Genomic DNA, 19855 nt, shown 5'->3' with positions numbered 1-19855 from the left:
GCTTCTGTGGACACGAAGTGAGAAATGGAAGAACTCAGGACTTCAGTGGTGCCAGGGGAACCGGGGTGAGAGACTGTGTAAAGGAATGCATCAATTGGATGCCTTAAAATATATTAATCTAATTAGGGAGGGCGTGGCTATACCCAAGTGCAAACACGATAAATCACCATCTCCACCCTTCTTTTTGCCAAGTAGCACTTGCCCCAATCTAGTCCTGTTTTCTCAATGTCCCTTGTCAGGCTCAGGCAACAACATCGCTCGTCCTTCTCCTGACCATCATGGTCTCGCACATTTGCTCTGACCACACCCCCTGCTGCTGCTTCCCTTCACCCCATCTCCCCTCCACACACTCAGACCTGCAGGGTCTATATGGTACAGCTGCCAGTATAGAAAGCTGGGTGTTGCTGTTTATTCGCCAATGAGTATGTTTTGTTTTCCCAGCCAGATGGCAAATCTCTTGGATGCAGAGACTGACATTCACACATCTTTGTCCCAGTTTCTAGTTTAATGTCCCATATACAATAGAGGTTTAACAATTACTCAGTAGTTGAATGGATGGGGGAAAATCTGCCTGAAAGATCCAAGTTGTGGGGGATAGAGGTGCTGATGAGTTGCACACTCGCTCTGAGCTACCAACTCCTCAGAATCTAGCCTGGAAGCCCGTCTCTGCACTCACTGGTGAGATGATTCTCAAAGGCAGGTTCCTTGTAACAATGGTTAATATCACCTGCTCTTGGAAGGTGTCTCCCTTCATGTATTACCATTGGCCTTGGAAATGTCAATGTTCTATATCCTCATTTTGTCTTTCAGGCAGTGGCTAATGTGAAAATTTCCGGCCCCACTGTATTTCTTCACAACATAAAATACATACCTCCTCAATTTGAGCCAAAATATCAGAATGTTAGTTGGGGATGAGCCTGAGGGGCAGTGATTGCTCAGTCCCTCACAGTAGGGCCATCCTGCAGCTACTCTGTAAATAATATCAATCCCATGAGCATAGACATTCTAACTAGTGTTCTCTAGCTATGCCAGAGGCTGCTTTCTGTGGACGCCTCCCTTGAGGCCACCTCTTGTTTTGTTTCTTGGGCAAGGGTTGCACCTTGCCAGACTCATGGGCAATGGAGCTTCTGTCCTACTGTTACAAATGTCTAATGTGTTCTTAGGCGTAACTTGCTGCAGAGCCACTAAAAAGACTGATTTCTCTTACTTTCACCTCTCCCTATTTTCTCTACTTTGGATAGTTCCTATGGTTTCAAATAGTCACTATCTTCTAGTTTCAAACAGCTGCTATGGTTTTTGTTTTTTACTGAGTACTACAGAGATGTGATTTCCCAACTTGTCTGCGCATTCACCACTGCATGGGTTCAAATAGGACAGGTTGTGCTATAGTAAGAAACAGCCCCCAGATCTTAGAAGCTTTACATTGTGGAGGCATATTTCTCACCCTCTCAGCGTCATACAGGGCCATATGGCCCCAGGACAACTGTCCTCCTGGGACAACTGATAAGCTAGGCTGCATGGATCCTGAGGCTTCATTATCTTCACTGTAGGCTTTTCCTGCAGCACAGGAAGTGAGGGGGTATTGTAATGGCAATTTAAATGCTGTGGCCGGAAATGACATGTCATTTCCTCTCCCAGCTATTTGCCAAAATCTCGTGGCCCCAAAATCTCGTGGCCCCACTTATCTGCAAAAGCTTTTTGCTCTCCCCTTCTGCTGGGAGGAAAGAAGAATCAGAATGGATAAGCACAGGAAAGTTCCGCTGTAAAAATCGTTTGGCGAACTTAGGAAAAATAAAGATGCGACACCAGAAAGTATGATTCAGTTGCCGTGAAGTGGGCCTGGGGACCCAAGTTTTGGGCAAGTCTCCCAAATAATTCTGATACAGCTGATACATGGGTGGACATTTGGGAACTACTGCTTTAGTAAAACCTAATCCTGTCTCAGGGTGACTATAGGCTGTCTATGTGATAAACCTGACACACGTCCAGGAATGTGCAAAACAAGTCAATATGTATAACTCAGTGCTAAAATATGCAGCATATGTAATAGGTACTGTAGGCAATCAACAAGCACTTGCCCTCCTTCCAATATGCTTGTCTCCTATTTGGGTGGCTCTGCCAGACAACTTGTGCATGGTGAGGAACTCTTGTTCAGCACGCATTTGCGTGTGTGCCTGAGTGTGTGCATGCATGCCGGTGCATGCTAGGAGCCAAGAGTAGAGAAGCAGGGAGATACAGATGTCCATCTTTCCCTGCAGACCCTGTTGGATAGACAGGGCCTTTCCTATGAACGACTTCTTTATACAGTTTTTTACCCATCAGGCTGAGCCTAGAGAGGACACCAGTGATTCCATATCTAATCCTTCCTCTGTCATTGCCTTACTGGATGGCCCAGGGTCAGCTATAAAGCCAGGTAACTCTCCTACTCTGGGGCTAATTAGCCAGCCTGAGGATGACTCAGTTCTTCCTCTGCTTCTTCCTCCTCTTCCTCCTTCTCCTTCTGAACAGCCTATTCAATTAGGACTTATATTCAGCTGCTAGTTAACAGAGCCTGAAAAACGCTGGCTCAAGTGTACTTTTTGGTTTACTCAAGAGAAAGCCAGAGGTTGGCAATATTAAGGGTCCCAGATTCCTTCGGCTTTCCATTTGACCTTCTGTAGGGTGTGACTCTCTTCTCCATTCTCTCAAGATGGCGGCAGAAGCTCCTCCTCATACCTTCATTTCAGGCATGAATAAGGGGAAGAGCAAACAACTGTGAGGTCTGTGCCAGAGGAGTCCAGAGAAGTACCTTGAATGACAGATGATTACATTTCATTGGCTAGAACTGTGTCACATGACCATTCAAACTGCAAGTGAGGCTGGGAAACCTAAGGGCTTCTATCACAAGAGCCCCTGTATCAGGCACCCAGACTTTTTCTCCCATTCCCTTGCAATATAGGCTTCTGCCTCACGGGGCAGAAGAGGGTGAACCCTTGCTCCAAGGCAGACACATGCACAGAAGACCAAGTGAGCACACACGGAACTGTGCCCAAGTTCTTGGTCCCACTGCCTGAGAGAGGACTTGTCAGGCCAGAGGCTGAGCAGTGATTTCCTTCCCTCCAACTCAAGCTGTAGGCACTGTGCTCCCTGCTCAGGGTACCAATCCCCCCTAGGAGGAGAACTCACCCAAACAACACACCTTGTGGTGATAGCTATGTTTTCAGAGGGAGAAGCCACCCAAGAAGAGAAATTTGGCCCCTCAGTTGCCAAAAATCCTGGACCCTCTCTTCTAAATAAAATGTGAGCTTGTTTTTATTATGAAAGTAAATAAAACGTATAGAGTCAAACATGCTCAAATACAGAAGAGGGTGAGTAAACTCGTTTCTTCCCGCTCCTGGCCTGTGGCCTCAGCCCATGGCCCAGAGGTTACACTTTTATGGTTTCCGTGGCCACTTTCCAAATGTTTTCTTTGCATTTGTGTAAATGTGTATATTGTGCAAAACACACACACACAGAAATGGGATCACACTTCATGTACTGATCTGCAGTTTGCTTTTCTCATGTGATATCTTTGTGATTGTGCCACATTGCCCCCTGTAGAATGACCTCATTCTGTCGTCTGGCCATGTGGTCTGAATATGCCATAATTTATTTATCCAGTCACCAGTTGCAGAACATTTTGGTCTTTCCAGGCTTTTGCTGCCAAAATCATTGTGGTAATACTCCAACGCTTTTGTCAAGTTTCTTGTCTTGTTAGTTCCACTATTTAGGTGCTGAACTTGGCAGGTTGGGGAGAAAGAACTTTGCTGCCTCTGGGAAGGCTAGCTCCCTGGCTCCTCTGACGGGAGCCTAAACCCATGGCTTTCCCCTTTGTCCTAGGAATCTCCCACCTACTGACTCCACACCAAGGGCAGGGCAGGGTTGACACATGTGGGTGCCTGGCCAAGCTACTAATCTGGTGCTCTGCGAAAATAAATAATATTGGGGCTCCTTCAACGAGTACTTGCTCAGAGGCAAGGCTGCGTGCTGAGGAGAGAGGAAGGTGGCTTGGTGGTGGCACTTCATACTGTCCCCTAGGTCACAAGAAGAAGGAACCCACTCTACAGGTCACTGGAGCAATCCTTCTCAGAGGGATTTTGGTGACCACCTGATACCACATGCACACATCCCCGGGGGGCTCCCTCCTTCCACCTCACAAACCCCATCTGGAGCAGCTGATTCTGAGCATTTATAGTACTTGCCGCCCAGAGAAGTTCTGGAAGTTGCAGTTCTCTCCACTTCCAATGTCATTTCCGGTTAATTTTATCCCTCCAGCAATGCCTCCAGCTCTGCAGTGATGTGGCAATGCCCTGTAGAGCTGAGGCCTTGCTGTTCCACCCCTTAATTTGGCTTGGCTGAGAACCCTGGGAAGTTCCCTTTCTCCAAGGCTATGGCCAGTTTCCTTAAAAGGGGCTGTATTGGGGTGCCTTGGTGGCTCAGTTGGTTAATCATCTGACTTCAGTTCAGGTCATGAACACGTGTTTTGTGAGTTCAAACCCTGCATCAGGCTCTATGCTGACAGCTTGGAGACTGGAGCCTGGATCCTGCTTTGGATTCTGTGACTTCCTCTTTCTCTGCCCCTCCGCTGCTCTCTCTTTCTCAAAAATAAATAAATATTTTTTAAAAATTTATTTAAAAAAAGGGAGGGCTTTATTGCTGACAGGTTTGACCATGGTTTGTGATCTGGAGTAAGCTGTATGTCCCTGCTGGTTAGAATAAGGAAGTTATGACACCATGAAGAAATTGCTATTTATTATTTATTTATTTATTTATTTGAGGGTGGGGGGAGAAGGGCACAGAGAGAGAGAGAGAGAGAGAGAGAGAGAGAGAATCCCATGGGGCTCAATTCCATGACCCTAGGATCATGACCTGAATTGAGATCAAAGGTCAGATACCCCAATAAATTGCATTTAATCTCACTTGAAAACCATGCTATGTTCTGTTTAAATGCTTTTGTTTTAAATTTTGTGCTATAAGCTCCTGTTTACAAATTACAAACAAGTAAGGTGGCTCTTTGTCAACAGGTCCCTAAGAGGAAGGAAACAGTCATTGGAAGGCAGGTCTAGCAAGCCAAATCTCATAAGATCACAGGTTGAATTTTGGAGATATTCACTGGATATTTTCTGGTGTCCACAAACTCTGCCTTGGACCCAGCCATTACCAGATATAATGTCTTATGTATTTTGTCTATAAAGGGACCTGAGAAATGAATGTGAGGAGCTCATTTCCTAACTATTGCTGCTATGAGAGAACAACTCAGTGTATGTTCTGCCAGTAGTGATAGTATTATGTCATCCAGTTGTAGAGAAGGCCACACCAAAAGACCCCAAAGTATCCTGTTACCTGGGAGTCTGTGTGAGCAAAAAGAGCAACCCAGTTTGCCTCCAGCCTCACATCTCCGTACATATTCTGAGTGGTTCATTCTTCCCCCTGCTTGAACTCAACCTTGACTTTTTCCCCTAAGCAGTCACTACCAATTAATCAGATTAGGTGCACAAGTTAAAACCCATTTGCCATTCTTTTTTTTTTTTTTTTAATTTTTTAAAATGTTTTATTTATTTCTAGGAGAGAGAGAGAGAGCGTGAGCAGAGTAGGGTCAGAGAGAGAGGGAGTCACAGACCGAAACAGGCTCCAGGCTCTGAGCTGGCAGTCAGCACAGAGCCCGACGCGGGGCTCGAACCCACGAACCGCGAGATCATGACCTAAGCGAAAGTCAGACACTTACCCGACTAAGCCACCCAGGCGCCCCACCCATTTGCCATTCTTGGCCTAAAGAATATTCAAAGTCAAGTATGGCCACATACACTTTTCTGCAAATGTAGTTTGCAAAATTATCCTAGCTTTAACCTACTGATCTGGGGGCAAATTTAAGACTAGTTTTTTCTTTGTTCCAAAGCCAGTAAGCACCAAGGCTTCTAGGCCGTTACTAAGCATTACAATAAAAAGATATTTGACGGATTTTGTCTTCAATTAGCTCACAAACCAGAGATGTACGTATCTTACTGTAACACACTTTGGCAAGTATGTTATTCGTGCATGAACAGAGCACTATGTGTGTACAGAAGGGGAAAGGAGGAAGAGTTCAGACTGACTTGCAAGGGTGCTTGGCAGGTAGACAGTAGGCAATAGCATTCAGACATGGGAAAAGAATGTGTGCAAGTCTTGGAATGCTGGGAAGGATACAGTGCATTTTGAGGAGGCTGATCATGAGGCCTGGCAGAAGTATGAGGTCATGGGAGGTAGGCAAAGAAGAAATGAGGCCAGGGAAGAAAGCTGGGCTAGATGTTCCAAAGAACACTGCTCCTGCTTTGACTTGAGCCACTGGATCCCTGTTCCCTGTTTGATCCAGACACCCTCTCCTCCATCTACCTACACCCCTATCTTCTGCCCCATGGTGGACTGGATGCCTGGCTGCTTGACACGCTGATACCTGGCTCCATCATCCTGAAAAGTCTGCAGGGTGGGCAAAGCTACCATTCATACTAAAGGCTGCCGGGCAGCAACTGCTTAGGAGCTTTGAACCTGGGTCACTGATATACAAACGTTGAATAATCTCTTTGAGGAAATGAGGATGGAGCCTTGAAAATATATCTTGGCTTTTTGATCTATAGTGCTTTCTCCAACCTTAATGAAGCAAACATAAACCCATTAGTGAATACAGAGACTTTCAGACCTGGTGTGACTCCATCAACTCAGCTAGCACTTAATCATATACTGTTGTATGTCATTATCTAATTTTTCTATTAGGTCATAGACTCTTTTGTATTCCTCCATAGCAGATAGCAAGGTGCTGGGAACATGGTCAATACGTACTGTTTGTTAAAAAAAAAAAAAAAGTGAAGGGGAATGTATTAAACAAAAAGGGGCAAATGGACACTGTGATTTTAGACTATGTGGTTTAGTTTGGTTGTGAATATTATTTGTGTCTTTTGGCTTGTCACTTACTTTCTTAGCCTCGGTTTTCTCATAAGTAACTTAAAGATAATCTCATCAGCTCTACAGAGTTTAGAGGATTATGTCCAACACCAAATAAATCATACACGCAAGTACTTTTTGAACTGTTAAGATAAGATATTAGGATTTTTCTTTTAATGTTAATGATAAAATATGTTCTTTCTTATTTTTAGACTTGCAACCTTATTTCTCGAAAGAGGGCCCAACAGGATAGGTAGTCTTTACAAAAAGGCTGTCTATAGACATTACACAGATGAGACCTATTCCACAGAGATCCCAAAACCTCCCTGGCTTGGATTCCTGGGCCCTATCTTGAGGGCTGAAGTGGGTGATGTGATTGTCATCCATTTAAAGAACTTTGCTTCTCGACCATACTCTTTGCATCCACATGGCGTTTTCTACAACAAAGATTCAGAAGGTAAATATCAATCCTGTATTATTGGTATCTTGTCTTTATAAATAAGGGAACTGTCAGTTTCAGTTAAAGGGATCTAAGAGACAGTGATTACACATGTTCGTCTGTCTTTTCTCCATCTCCTCTCTCCCTTTCTCCATCTGTTCCTCTTGATATAAAAGACTTCAGCAACACTATCACCAACTTGACCTAAGCCTATTGACAGTAGGCTTAAAAGAAATCTAAATAAGTTTTAAAGAACTGATAGAATGCAAAGTATATTGTCCAATCACAATGGAATTAAATTTGATATAATCAATGAAAGAAATTTTTCAAATTCTTACAAATATTTAGAAATAAACAGTACACTTCTAAATAACCAATAGGTCAAAGAATAAGTCACAAGTATTTTGAAGTGAACAAAAATGGAGATAAACCATACCAAAAGTTATGGCATACAGTTAAAGAAGTACTTAAAAGGAAATTTAGAGATTTAAACACTTATGTCAAGAGAAAAGAAAACTCTCAAACCAATAACATAAGCTTCCACCTTAAGAAGCTAGAAAAGGAAGAGGAAACAAAACCTAAAACAAGCAGAAAGAAGGAAATGATAATGATTGGAGCAGAAATTCGCAGAAGAAAAAACACAGAAAAATAATATAAAATAGATTAAGCCAGAAGTTGGTTTCTTGAAAAAGATTAACAAAATTGAGAAAACTTTATCTAGTCTGATGAAGAGAGAGAGAGCATGAATTCCTAAAATCAGGAATGAAAGATGGGACATCACTGTGACCATACAAAAATTAAAGGGATTATAAGGGAGGATTATAAACATTTTTATGGCAAAATATTAGACAACTTAGATAAACTTGACAACATTCTAGAAAGATAAAAGTTACCCAAACTGACTTAAGAATAAATAAAAAAATTTGAACAGACCTACAAAATGTAAAGAAATGGAATTAGCAATTAAAAATCTTCCCTCAAAGAAAAACCCAGGCTGAGATGGTTTCATTTCTAAATTCTATCAAATACTATAATAGTAATAATGAGAATCCTTTACAAAATCTTTCAGGAAACAGAAGAATACTTCCAAATTCATCTTATAAGGCAAACATTATCTTGATACCAAAGCCAGATAAGGACATCACAAGAAAACTACAAACCAATATTCCTCATGACTGTAGACACAAAAGTTCTTAACAAAATATTAGCAAACTGATGTCAGCAACATATAAAGAGAATTATACACCATGACTAAATAGAATTTATCCTGTGATTGGGAGGTTGGTTTAACTCTCAAAAATAAATGAATGTAATACAACATATTAATAGAATAAAGGACAAAAGCCATATGATCATGTCAAAAGGGGCAGAAAGGCATTTAACAAAATCTAGTACTTATCAAATTAAAAACTTCCAACTAGGAATAGGACCTTCTTCATCCTGTTAAAGGTTATTTAAGAAAAACTCACAGATAACATCATGGTTAATGGAAGGGATACTGAATGCTTTCTTCATAAGTTTGAGAATAAGCTGAGAATGTCTGTTCTTACCACCATTATTATTGTCCTGAAGATTCTAACAAATGATAGGTCTTCTAACAACAGACCCACTCAGTCTTTGCTTATCTAGAACATCTTTACATTTCACTCCTTTATTTAAAGTGATGGTTTGCTGGTTATGGTATTCTCAGCTGGCATTCTCTCCCCTGCCCCAGCACTTCCCACTGTCTTCTCATCTCCAATATTCAGATGGGAAGTCAACTGTTAATCATGTTGATGCTCCCCTGTATGTGATGGGTCATTTTTCTCCTGTTTCTAACATTACATTTTTGCTGTGTTTTTTCTAACAATTTGATGACAATGTGTCTATGTATGGATTCTTTGTATTTATTCTATTTGTGGTTCATTATGCTTCTTTGATGTGTAGATTAATGTTTTTCATCAAATTTGGAAAACTTTGGACCATTATTTCTTAAGAACAGGTTTTGTTTAGTTTCCACATAAACTAATTTGACAATAAACTATTTGTAAAAAAAAAAAAAAAGTTTTATTATAAAAAAAAAAGAACAGGTTTTGTTTTGTTTTGTTTTCTGCTCTCTTTTCTCCTTTGGTGGACTACTACTGCACATGTGTTAATACACTTGATGTTGATCCACAGGCCTCTGAGGTTCTGTTTACTTTCTTCAATCTTCCCCCCTCCTCTTTCTCAGACAGGATAATTCTATTGATCTATCTTCCAGTTCATTGATTCTTTTGCCATCTTGAATCTGTTGTTGAGCCCCTCTACTGAATGTTTTATATCATTTATTGTACGTTTCAGTTTTCTATCACCTTGTTGAGATTTTCCATTTGTTGAATCATTTTGTCCTACTTTTCTTTAATTATTTAAACATAGTTTCTTTGGGTTGCTTGAACATTTTTATAATAGCTGCTTTAAAGAATTTATCTGCTAAATTTAACATCCAGAGGCACTTAGAGATAGTTTGTATTGGCTGTTTTCCCCCCTGAGAATGAGTGACACTTTCTTGTTTCTTTTATTTTGTTGTTGCTATTGAAAACTAGAAGTTTTTGAGAATATATTGAAGCAACCCTGGATTAGGATCCCTCCCTCATCCAAGGTTGTTTTTACTGTTTGCTTTTTTATTGAGTAACTTACCTGGACTAAATCTGTGATATCTGTCTTCCCTATAGTGTGAGGCCAACAAGGTTTCTGTTCTTTTGTTTTCTCTTGTATTTGTTTTTAAGGCTGGTTGCTAAGGTCACCTCTACGTCTGCTTGGCTTTGAAGTCAGAAAATGATTGGACAGAGGTTGTGGTTAAGCATCAATAAATCTTCAGTTCTCTGCCATTGGAATTGTGAGTGGACAGAAAACTTATTCGAAGTTGAAGTGGTTTTTGCCTGCCTTGGATTTTAGTTTTTGCTGGGCTCTTTGGTTCTCTTTGCAGATAGCATTAGAGTCAGTCAAGAGTATGTGAACAACCATGTGCAGCAATTTTTCAGGTGTAAACATTGCTGGGTACCTTTATTTGATTTCCAGAGCACTGAAACAGTCATTTTTCTCAATTTCTTTCAACTTTATGATTACTTTTGGAGCAGCGGATCTGCTGACCATCTCACTTTCTTTTAATGAATTTTTCTCTTGACTACAGTTGCAAGCCTCCTAGTTCCTTTTTTCTTTAAGTTTATTTATTATTTTTTTGCACGCGCGTGAGAGAGCAAGAGCAAGAGAGAGAGAGAAAGAGAAAGAGGGAAGGCAGAGAGAGAGGGAAAGAAAGGATCCCAAGCAGGCTTTTGACTGTCATCATGGAACCTGATGTGGAACTCCAACTCATGAACCGTGAAATCATCACTGAGCCAAAATCAAGAGTTGGACAGTTAACTGACTGAGCCACCCAGGCACCCTGCAAGCTTGGCAGTATTGAAGTCCCTGTTCATTTCAACTTAGTGTTTTCTACGAACTAGACCCAGTGCTGGGTACTGGGGTCCCCAAAATGCATAAATACATAGTTGTTGCTTCCAAGGTATTCATCTGGGGAGAGGAACTCAGAAGAAGTAGGTAGGTGGGCCTAACACTAATTAAGCAATTACTAATATGCCAATGCCTATGCTAGAACTCTTACATACACTACCTTACTTAATGATAGAATTAACTAATGCTTTCTGGATCTCCATATGAAATATAGTTAAATGTTAGGACTATTTACAAACAAATTTTATTGGTTTTTTTATTCAGAAAAGACAAAAGAAGGGGGAAATATCTCACATTCTGATTTCCTACATATCCACTAAAATGGGTTTAAAACAAAAAATTAAAAACTAGTATATGAACATGGTTAGAAAAATTTAAGAGTACAGAGAGGTAGGAAAAGAAAAGTAAAAATTCCTCCTACTTGTCTCTTACCTGAAAAGCCATCACCTTTAAAAATGTCTTAAAAATTTCTCTTGGAAAATTTTCTATACATATATTTGTGTGTGTGCGGTGATGTGTGTATGTGTGTGTATATGTGTTTATTTGTACAAAAGAGATTATACTATCAGGCTGCTAGTATTTCCTGTTTTTCATTTTTCACTTCATCTTGGAGAATTTCTCATATCAGCACACTTTTTACACTTGTGCAATATTCCATTGTATGAATGAACCAGTTTGGTACTGACAGTTACTTAGGTTGCTTTTGGTTTGGGGTTGATACCAGTACATTCTACAATGAATATTCCAGTTCCAGTATACATTCCAGTTCTAGTGTATAGTAATATATTCTGGTGTATTCTATTTACTTATTTTGATGTTTATTTTTAGAGAGAGACACAGAGTGTGATTGAGGGAGAGGCAGAGAGAGAGAGGGAGACACAAAGCAGGCTCCAGCCTCCGAGCTGTCAGCACAGGGCTTGATTCAGGGCTTAAGCTCACAAACCAAGAGATCATGACCTAAGCCAAAGTCAGACGCTTAACCAACTGAAACACCCAGTCACCTCTCCCTATTCCATTGTATTTTCAGCAAAATTTTCAAAGATATTTCAGAGGTAAATTCTTAAAAGGAAGTTGCTGGTTATACTCATATTCATTTGTTCGTTCATTCCTTCCTTCCTATCTTCCTTCCTTTCTCCTTCCTTCTTTCTTTCTTTCAATAGGAATTAGCAAGTTGTCCTCCAGAAGACCGCACATTTACTCTTTCACCATTTGTTTATGAGTTGGCCTGTTACTTCTACAATGTCACCAATCCTCAATATTCTCATAGGTGATAGGTGAGAATTTGTATGTTACAATTTCTAAAAACCCACACATTCTCAAATGCATAAAACCAAATGAATGTTGTAAAAATATTCTTATACTGTTAATGTTACCATTGCTCAAAACCTTTGTCAAATCAAAATCCCTTCCTGGGGATAACCTTCAGAACAACTTAATAAGCTACCCACTCCCAAATCACTTTTTACTTTATATTCATGGCTTATTTTGCATCCCAAACGATCTTTGTCATCTTGAGTGGGTGATACCAAGGATTGCTTGGGGACTCTAGCCCCTCCTTTCAATAATAGCCATCAACACCTCTCAATAATAGTAAACAAAAAGAAAGTACATTAAGTAAATCGTGAATATATGAATCTCTAGAAAAATTATTATTGATATTGATTTGTATCATATAATCAAAGCAAAATGGGTGATCTTAGTGGAAGTTTCTAGACAATTCCACTATCCACCCACCCTCTCCCAACTACTGACCCTCAGTATCTTCATAATNTGTCAAGTAAGAAATTGCTGCAGTGGAGGTCAAGGAGGTTTTTTCCTGCTTTGTCCTCTAGGGTTTTGATGGTTTCCTGTCTCACTTTCAGGTCCTTTATCCATTTTGAGTTTATTTTTGTATATGATGTGAGAAAATGATCTAGTTTCATTCTTCTGCATGTTGCTGTCCAGTTCTCCCAGCACCATCTGTTAAAGAGGCTGTTTTTTTCCATTACAGGGCTTTGGTGTGTATAGTCATGCCACTCATTCATTATATCATTCAACAGATATTTGATACTAGCACCCACCATACTAAGCACTGAGATGGATCTTGCATATAAAATTATGAGCATAAAGAAACCCGGTTTGCATGGAAATTACAGTCTAACATGAGAGACAGCCATCAATCAAACATTATATAATTATAAACTTGGGCAAGTACTATGAATAAATAATAACTAATATTTACCAAATGTTTACTGTATATGAGGGGCTGTGATAAATGCTTTCTAGATCTTATATAAGCCTCAACAACTCTATGAGTTAGGTATGATGATTATCATCCTCTTACAGGTAAGAAGCTAAGATTCATAGAAGAGAAGGAGATTGCCTGAATCACAGCTAAGACGTGATAGAGATAAGATTTGTTTCCAGGCAGTCTAGTTTCAATGGCTGTGAACTTAACTCTTGGCTATCCCACCCTTCTCTTTATGTGAATGCGTTTTAGAAAACTACCCTAGTCCAGGGAGTTCAGGATTGCAGGTTTGTTGAATTGGTGAACAAATGAAAGAATGAAGAATGAACTTGAGGTGTGTTCACATCCATGTCCTTCCGGGTCTTTCACCTTCCAGCCTTCTTCTCAGTGCCATCCCGTACCTCCCTGTCTTTGCAGGCCCCTACCTCCTATCCAGGTGGTTATCAAACTAGTTTTAGCAGTAGACTTTCCTTAATTGAAAAACCTGGTGCCATCTTAGTTTATAAAACAGAGAAAGGAAATGCCATGCCCATTTACCCCTAATCACTCTGTGGTAGACTCCCCTCCCCCACTCAGCTGAGCCCAAAATTACATTCAACACATCACCCTATTTTACTCTCCAGTTGTCCTATGTGATAATGATTCCTATTCTGGTCTGCTCAACAGAACTGTAGGATCTCTGGAGGAAATATGAATGTCTCACTCTTCCTTCCTATCTTTTATGAGACCTCAAACAGGTGCTGAATCTGTAATAAGTACCCAAGAATTTCATTATGTCTTCTGCCATTTCTCCTTTCCTTCTTGAGTTGATGTTAAGTGGGGTGGATTCAGATCTTCCTGATTGGTACAGGAGGACCCTCAGAATGGGTCCTTCTGAACATTTATTGAGCATCTGGTTTTGTTCAGGATGCTTTGTATACATTGTGTCATCTAGTTCTCACATCCCTGTGGGGTAGATATCACCATTCTAGCTTTCCTGATAGGAAACCAAGGCGCTAAGAATTTAAGTAACTTGCCTCAATCCCACAGGAGATAAATTTTAATTCATATGTGTTTGATTCCAAAGACTTGGCCCTGCCTATTATAGCAGGTGATCTCTGTATTTTAACTATGTTTTATCTTTTCCTGGAAGGAGCCCTATATCCAGATGGGACATCTGGAAGGAATAAGGATGATGATATGGTTCCTCCTGGCAAAAACTACACCTACGTCTGGCCAGTGAGAGAAGAATACGCCCCTGCTCCGGCAGACGCCAACTGCCTGACGTGGGTGTACCATTCGCACATTGATGCTCCTAAGGACATCTGCTCTGGGTTAATCGGCCCGCTGCTAGTGTGCAAAGAAGGTAAAGAGAGCCCCCTCCAACACACACACACACACACACACGCACGCACGCCTATTCCCAGATGTGTTAAAAAGTATATAGGAGTATATGAATGTCAGGTCTTGTTTTGCCCACCTCTCTTGCTTCACATGGAATGTACCTTTTATTCCAAGCTTTCTGTAGGATCAGGGAAATTCTTCTAACATAGAAGGTCAGTCTTACACCACAGCTGGGGTAATAATTCAGACCTGTGTTAAAGGACCATCATAGCATTCTAAAACGTACATGCGTTTCTTTTTCAAACAACAGGGACATTCCCTATTGATAGCCTTTCAAGCCACCCTGACACCACACAGAGGAAAGTGAAAAATGTAGCCCGATTGACTAGGGATGCTTTTGTTTTGTTATTTCCAACTGCTTAACCATTTTGTGGTTTTGTTCCCTCTTGAGTTAGTGTGTCTGTGCTCTGTCAGTAAAGCTGACTCCAGTTAGGAGCAAAGTTTTCAAGTCTGTGGTTGTGAAGACTTCTGTTGTATGACTTTTCTCTTCAGCTCTGTCATTTCTATTATAATCCTTCGCTGTTTACATGTTGTGGTTACTCTTGTACATGTAAGTCTTGATCAACCTTCACACTTACCTGGTATCATTGGCAAGAAATGAAACTCATCTTGACTTAATTCACTTTGAACTTTTTCTCTACTCTTTTAAATGTCCCCAATAGGTATCTTGAATAAATATTCAGGAACAAGGACAGATGTGGACCGAGAGTTCATTATAATGTTTACTCTGGTGGATGAGAATCAAAGCTGGTACCTTGATGAAAATATCAGACATTTCTGCACTGACCCTGATTCAGTTGACAAAAAAGATGCTGTTTTCCGGAGAAGTAACAAAATGCATGGTGAGTATCTCCTGTGTTGTCAAATATGTACCAAATGTCTTTTGTGCATCTGATATTATGAGAAATGCAAAAACACAGAAATGTCTAACCTGGTTTTCTAGGATTTACAACTCAGGAATAAGAGTGATTAGAATGTGATATGAAACACAATACATGTCAGAACTTAAACAATCTAAGGGAGGAGGCAATAGTTATAAAATATTGGGTATGACAAAGCTATGATGTAGAAATGGAATGATTAATATTATAATTAGGAAAGAATTAGGAGGTGAGCCTAGAGAGGATGGGTGGGTTTATATTGATGGGATAAAAGGAGAATGAATCATCATCATATAACAATCCTATGGTTTGCAACCTTTTACATTTATCCAGTAACCATTTTTTGAGTGACTGCTAAGTCCCAGAACTATGCTGTTTGCTGTGTTTAAATACACACTGATAAAGATGTTATGTTTCCAAGACATTCTTTCAGTCAACATTTATTGAACATTCACAATGTGCCAGACCCTGTATTTGTTGAAAATAATGAGTTTCTATAGTTACTCTGTCCATTGAGACAGAACACTTACCCATTTCTGTTTTGAGGAGCAGTGGGTTAATACAGAATTTTAGGACTTGGGGATTTTTAAAGTAGTCTCATTCCCCTGTGTTCCCAGAAAGTTCTAGTGAACAGAAAGAACATCTTCAATGTAAACAAGCTCTCCATGTCATTCATTGATAAATTTCCTCCATATTTGCTTGTCTGTCTCCCAGAGTCATCCTAACCAAGGCAGCATCAATGTAGTCATAAAATCATAGGAGAGAGGGAAGGAGCTGAAGATCATCTGATCTCCCCCATTTTACAGATGAAGAAACTGAGGTCAAGAGACCATCAATGACTTTCCTGAGGTCAAAGTGATGATTAGTGCCAGAGTTGCCTGACAGAATCTGAGAGAGAAGTCCCATAGCAAAGAAAATTTAGTTTGGCTGTGCTTGATTCCAAAGTGTGCAGAGGTGTGAGTGTCCCTATTCTGTTTCCACTGCATTGCACACCCTCTCTTTTCTTTCTAGTGGTATTTCAGCAACGTTGTGTGATGTGGATGTTTGGCAGATATTTTAGGAGAGGAGAACTAATGCAGAGAAGGGGGGAGGCAGGGAAAGAAAGGAAGGATGGAATAAACAAAGATCTAAATTCAAATCATTGCTGTGTCCAGTCAACTTGTATCCCTATTCTTTACAAAATGGTGGCGATGATCTCAAATCTTGCTGAAAACTACTAACCGTGATGGTTTATGACTCAGCTCAGCTGCCCACATACTTCCTCTTCCTCTTTCTTTCTTTCTTTTTTTTTTTTTTTAAGAACTACCTAACTAGACAGGTGATTAAGATGCATTTTAACCCCAGGGAGATTTTTTTTTAATGTTTTGTTTTTTTAAAATTTATTTCTGAGAGAGAGAGAGAAGCAGTGTGAGCAGGGGAGGATCAGAGAGAGAGGGAGAGACAGAATCTGAAGCAGGCTCTAGGCTGTCCACAGAGCCCGACGCGGGGCTCAAACCCATGAACAGCGAGATCATGGCCTGAGCTGAAGTCGGACGCTCAACTGATTGAACCACCCAGGCGCCCCCCTCTTACTCTTTCAAATGAAAGTGTCCAACAAAAAGGAATGAATTACATAAGCAAATACAGACTATATTTAAAATACCAACCATCCTGTGTGCAAAAGTAGGTGTTTGCAAACAGTCAATCCTTCTTTGGACTGGTAAAGGAGACCCAATAGTAGAAAATAGAAAAATATCAACTTAAAAAACAACAACAACAACAAATGCTTTACAAATGTAAGATTTATTAATAATAAATATTAATAATATAAAAATAATATATTAATAATAATACAAGAATTATCTAGAATCCATTGTGCTGCCTTAATCATCGTTATCTTAGTTGCTTCTTAACTCAGTTTAAATTTAAGCAGTGATGTTGTGAGAGGCACCTGGTGGCTCAATTGGCCAAGGCTCTGACTCTTGATTTTGACTCAGGTCATGATCTTACAGTTCATGGGATTCTCTCTATCTGTCTCTGCTCTGCTGGCGCTCTCTCTCTCTCTCTCTCTCTTCTTCACTCTCTTTCTCTCAAAATAAATGAACAAACTCTTAAAAAATAGAAAATTCCTTAAAAAAAAAAAAAAAAGAAGTGATGTTATGACTCTTTAAAACCCTGAATCAAGGTTTCTTCTGTTCTTGGTCAAGTCCTGTCTGCCATTCAGATGCTCTGAACGAGTAGGTCTTGGACTTCCAGGGTAAGCTCAATCAGTGATATTCTGCCCCAGCCAGACCTAGTAAACACTGCTTTTTCTCCCTGCTTGTAAAGTAACAAAACTTTAAAGTAACATGTCTTATAGGTCCCTGCTAATCAGCTCCTTTTCTTCTCCTTCTTGTTGCAAGTGTTGGATACTTAAGTAACCGCTACGCGCTAGCTTTTCTGCCAGGTCCTGACAGGCTGTGAAATGAGTAAGACAGAGTTTCAGGAAACAGAGTCTTGTAGGAAAGTCAGGTATGAAAATGAAGGATCTCAACAGGAGGTGGCAGAGCCACCCGAAGAGTCTGAGCAGCGCTCTGTTTACTCCTGACCTCGGTGCCTTATTCACATAACTTCTCCAAGGCTGTTTCCCCGTGTGCTCATCTCCACTTTTATTGAGTGCCTTTCTCTCGAAAAGCCTGATGTCTTTCATTCCTATCTGGGACTATATGAAAGGAGCCATGCTTTTCTGCACAAAAACATTACAACCAATGACCAGGGCTAACTCTTCAGCTGTGCTAGAGTATGTGTTACATTCTTTCTGGTCCTGCTGGCTTCTGCAGGGGACTTTCTCCTACCAGTGTGCTTCTGTTTTTCAGCCCTCAATGGATACCTCTTTGGAAACTTCCCCGAGCCTGAAATGTGTGTTGGTGAATCGGTGTCCTGGCACCTATTTGGGATGGGGAATGAGATAGACATCCATTCCATCTATTTTTATGGTAACACCTTCGTCAGCAGAAGGCATCGGACTGATGTCGTCAACCTGTTCCCAGCCACTTTCCTGACAACAGAAATGATAGTCGAGAATCCTGGGAAGTGGATGATAACCTGTCAAGTTAGTGATCACCTACAAGGTAAAAAGGACAAGGACCAGCGTGTAGATGCCGAGGGTAGTACAATTACACCACACAGTCAGTGGTGTTCATTCAATGCCTGCTGTTAGACAGATTCTTGTATTACATTTAATTAAATATTGAATATGTAGGAATGTACATGCTCATTTATTTGCCATCCTGTCAACAGATATTTAGTGATTGCCTCCCTGTGAGAAAGGTGGAAGTGAATGCAAGAAATGGTAAGACTTTCAAGGAGCTTATAGTCTAGTAGCTAGACCTAAACATTTTCAAAAGGAATAAAAATTTGAGGCAGAAAAATAAATGCTCTTTGTGCACAAAAGTCACTTCTCTGGAACCACCAGAGAGGCTTCCTGAGGAGTTGGCTTTTAATATGAGTCCTGAAATATGGGTAGGAATTGAACAGATGAAGAACGGAAGAAAGTCTATCCAAGTAGAGAAAGCAACATGAACCAGGAAAATACATGTTCTATAGAAACGATAACATTTTAGCATTGGAAAGAAATTTATAGATAATCTGGACCCATCCACCACCCAATTCTTGAATTTCTCTTGGGACTTCTCTTTTAAGTAATTGTAGCAGCCATTTCATCTCTGGACCATTCTGTTAGAATGTTCTTCCTTATACTGAGAAAAGATCCAGTGATAGTTGCGAAATCCTAGGATAGGTACATGATAAATATTTTTTGACTTAAATTCCTGGAGAATGACTTAGTCTTAGTCTCACACAGAATAGGTCTCTTCTCATTTGGACCACAGGCTTATGCCAGAGGAGTGACAAGAGAGAAGTCCATGGAGGCAGAGCCCAGTAGGAAAAGCTTTAAATGGCAAAACAAAGGAAGCAGGGCTGTGTCTGGAAGGCCATAGTGAGTCCTTCCAGATCCTTTGGCACATCAGTGACCTAAACAGTGCAGCAATTTAGGAAGATAAATCTGATACCTGTGTGCAGAAAGGATTTGATGGAGAGATTCTGACCCCTGGGTATTAGATAACAAACATGGCAACAGTAGAGTTCAGACATGGAAAAGGTCTGGCCTAAGATGACAAAAACAGAATAGGAAAAAAAATGTCAATGGAAGAGACACAGAAGAAACAATGTGTAATTGAAGTGGGATGCTGATAAACTGTACACAGTCACCAGCAGGTACAGGGATGCGACCCCCAAGACAGGCTTTGATACCATATTCTTGTTCCCATCCACCTTATCTTGCTTCTGTTAGCCTTAAGCAGCTAATCTTAGCCATTAGTCAGCTAGATTATTCCAATTCAATTCAATTCAATAAATATGTACCAGATACTGTTAGTATGTACCAGATACTGTTAGTATGTACCAGATACTGTTAGTATGTACCAGATACTGTTCTGGGAAGATACAGATTATTAAGACAAGATTGCTATTCTTATTTTCTCTCAGTTTCATTGAGGTATAGTTGAC

General features: G+C 40.4%; 1 protein-coding gene across 1 annotated transcript in view; it reads left to right on the top strand.

The window, feature by feature from the left end:
* Positions 1-19855, top strand: part of HEPHL1 (hephaestin like 1) — an 81026-nt gene that overhangs the window by 7458 nt on the left and 53713 nt on the right. The window contains exons 2-5 of the mRNA XM_077780616.1: positions 7146-7390; positions 14200-14412; positions 15113-15292; positions 18166-18420. Of these exons, the coding sequence (XP_077636742.1) occupies positions 7146-7390; positions 14200-14412; positions 15113-15292; positions 18166-18420 (893 nt within the window). The remainder of the gene's footprint in view (positions 1-7145; positions 7391-14199; positions 14413-15112; positions 15293-18165; positions 18421-19855) is intronic.

The sequence above is a fragment of the Crocuta crocuta genome, unplaced genomic scaffold, assembly GCF_008692635.1.
Source record: "Crocuta crocuta isolate KB4526 unplaced genomic scaffold, BGI_CrCroc_1.0 scaffold78, whole genome shotgun sequence".
In the NCBI taxonomy this organism is placed as follows: Eukaryota; Metazoa; Chordata; class Mammalia; order Carnivora; family Hyaenidae; genus Crocuta; species Crocuta crocuta.
Note: the sequence above shows the minus strand (reverse complement) of the source record. Positions and strands in the feature narration are given on the sequence as shown.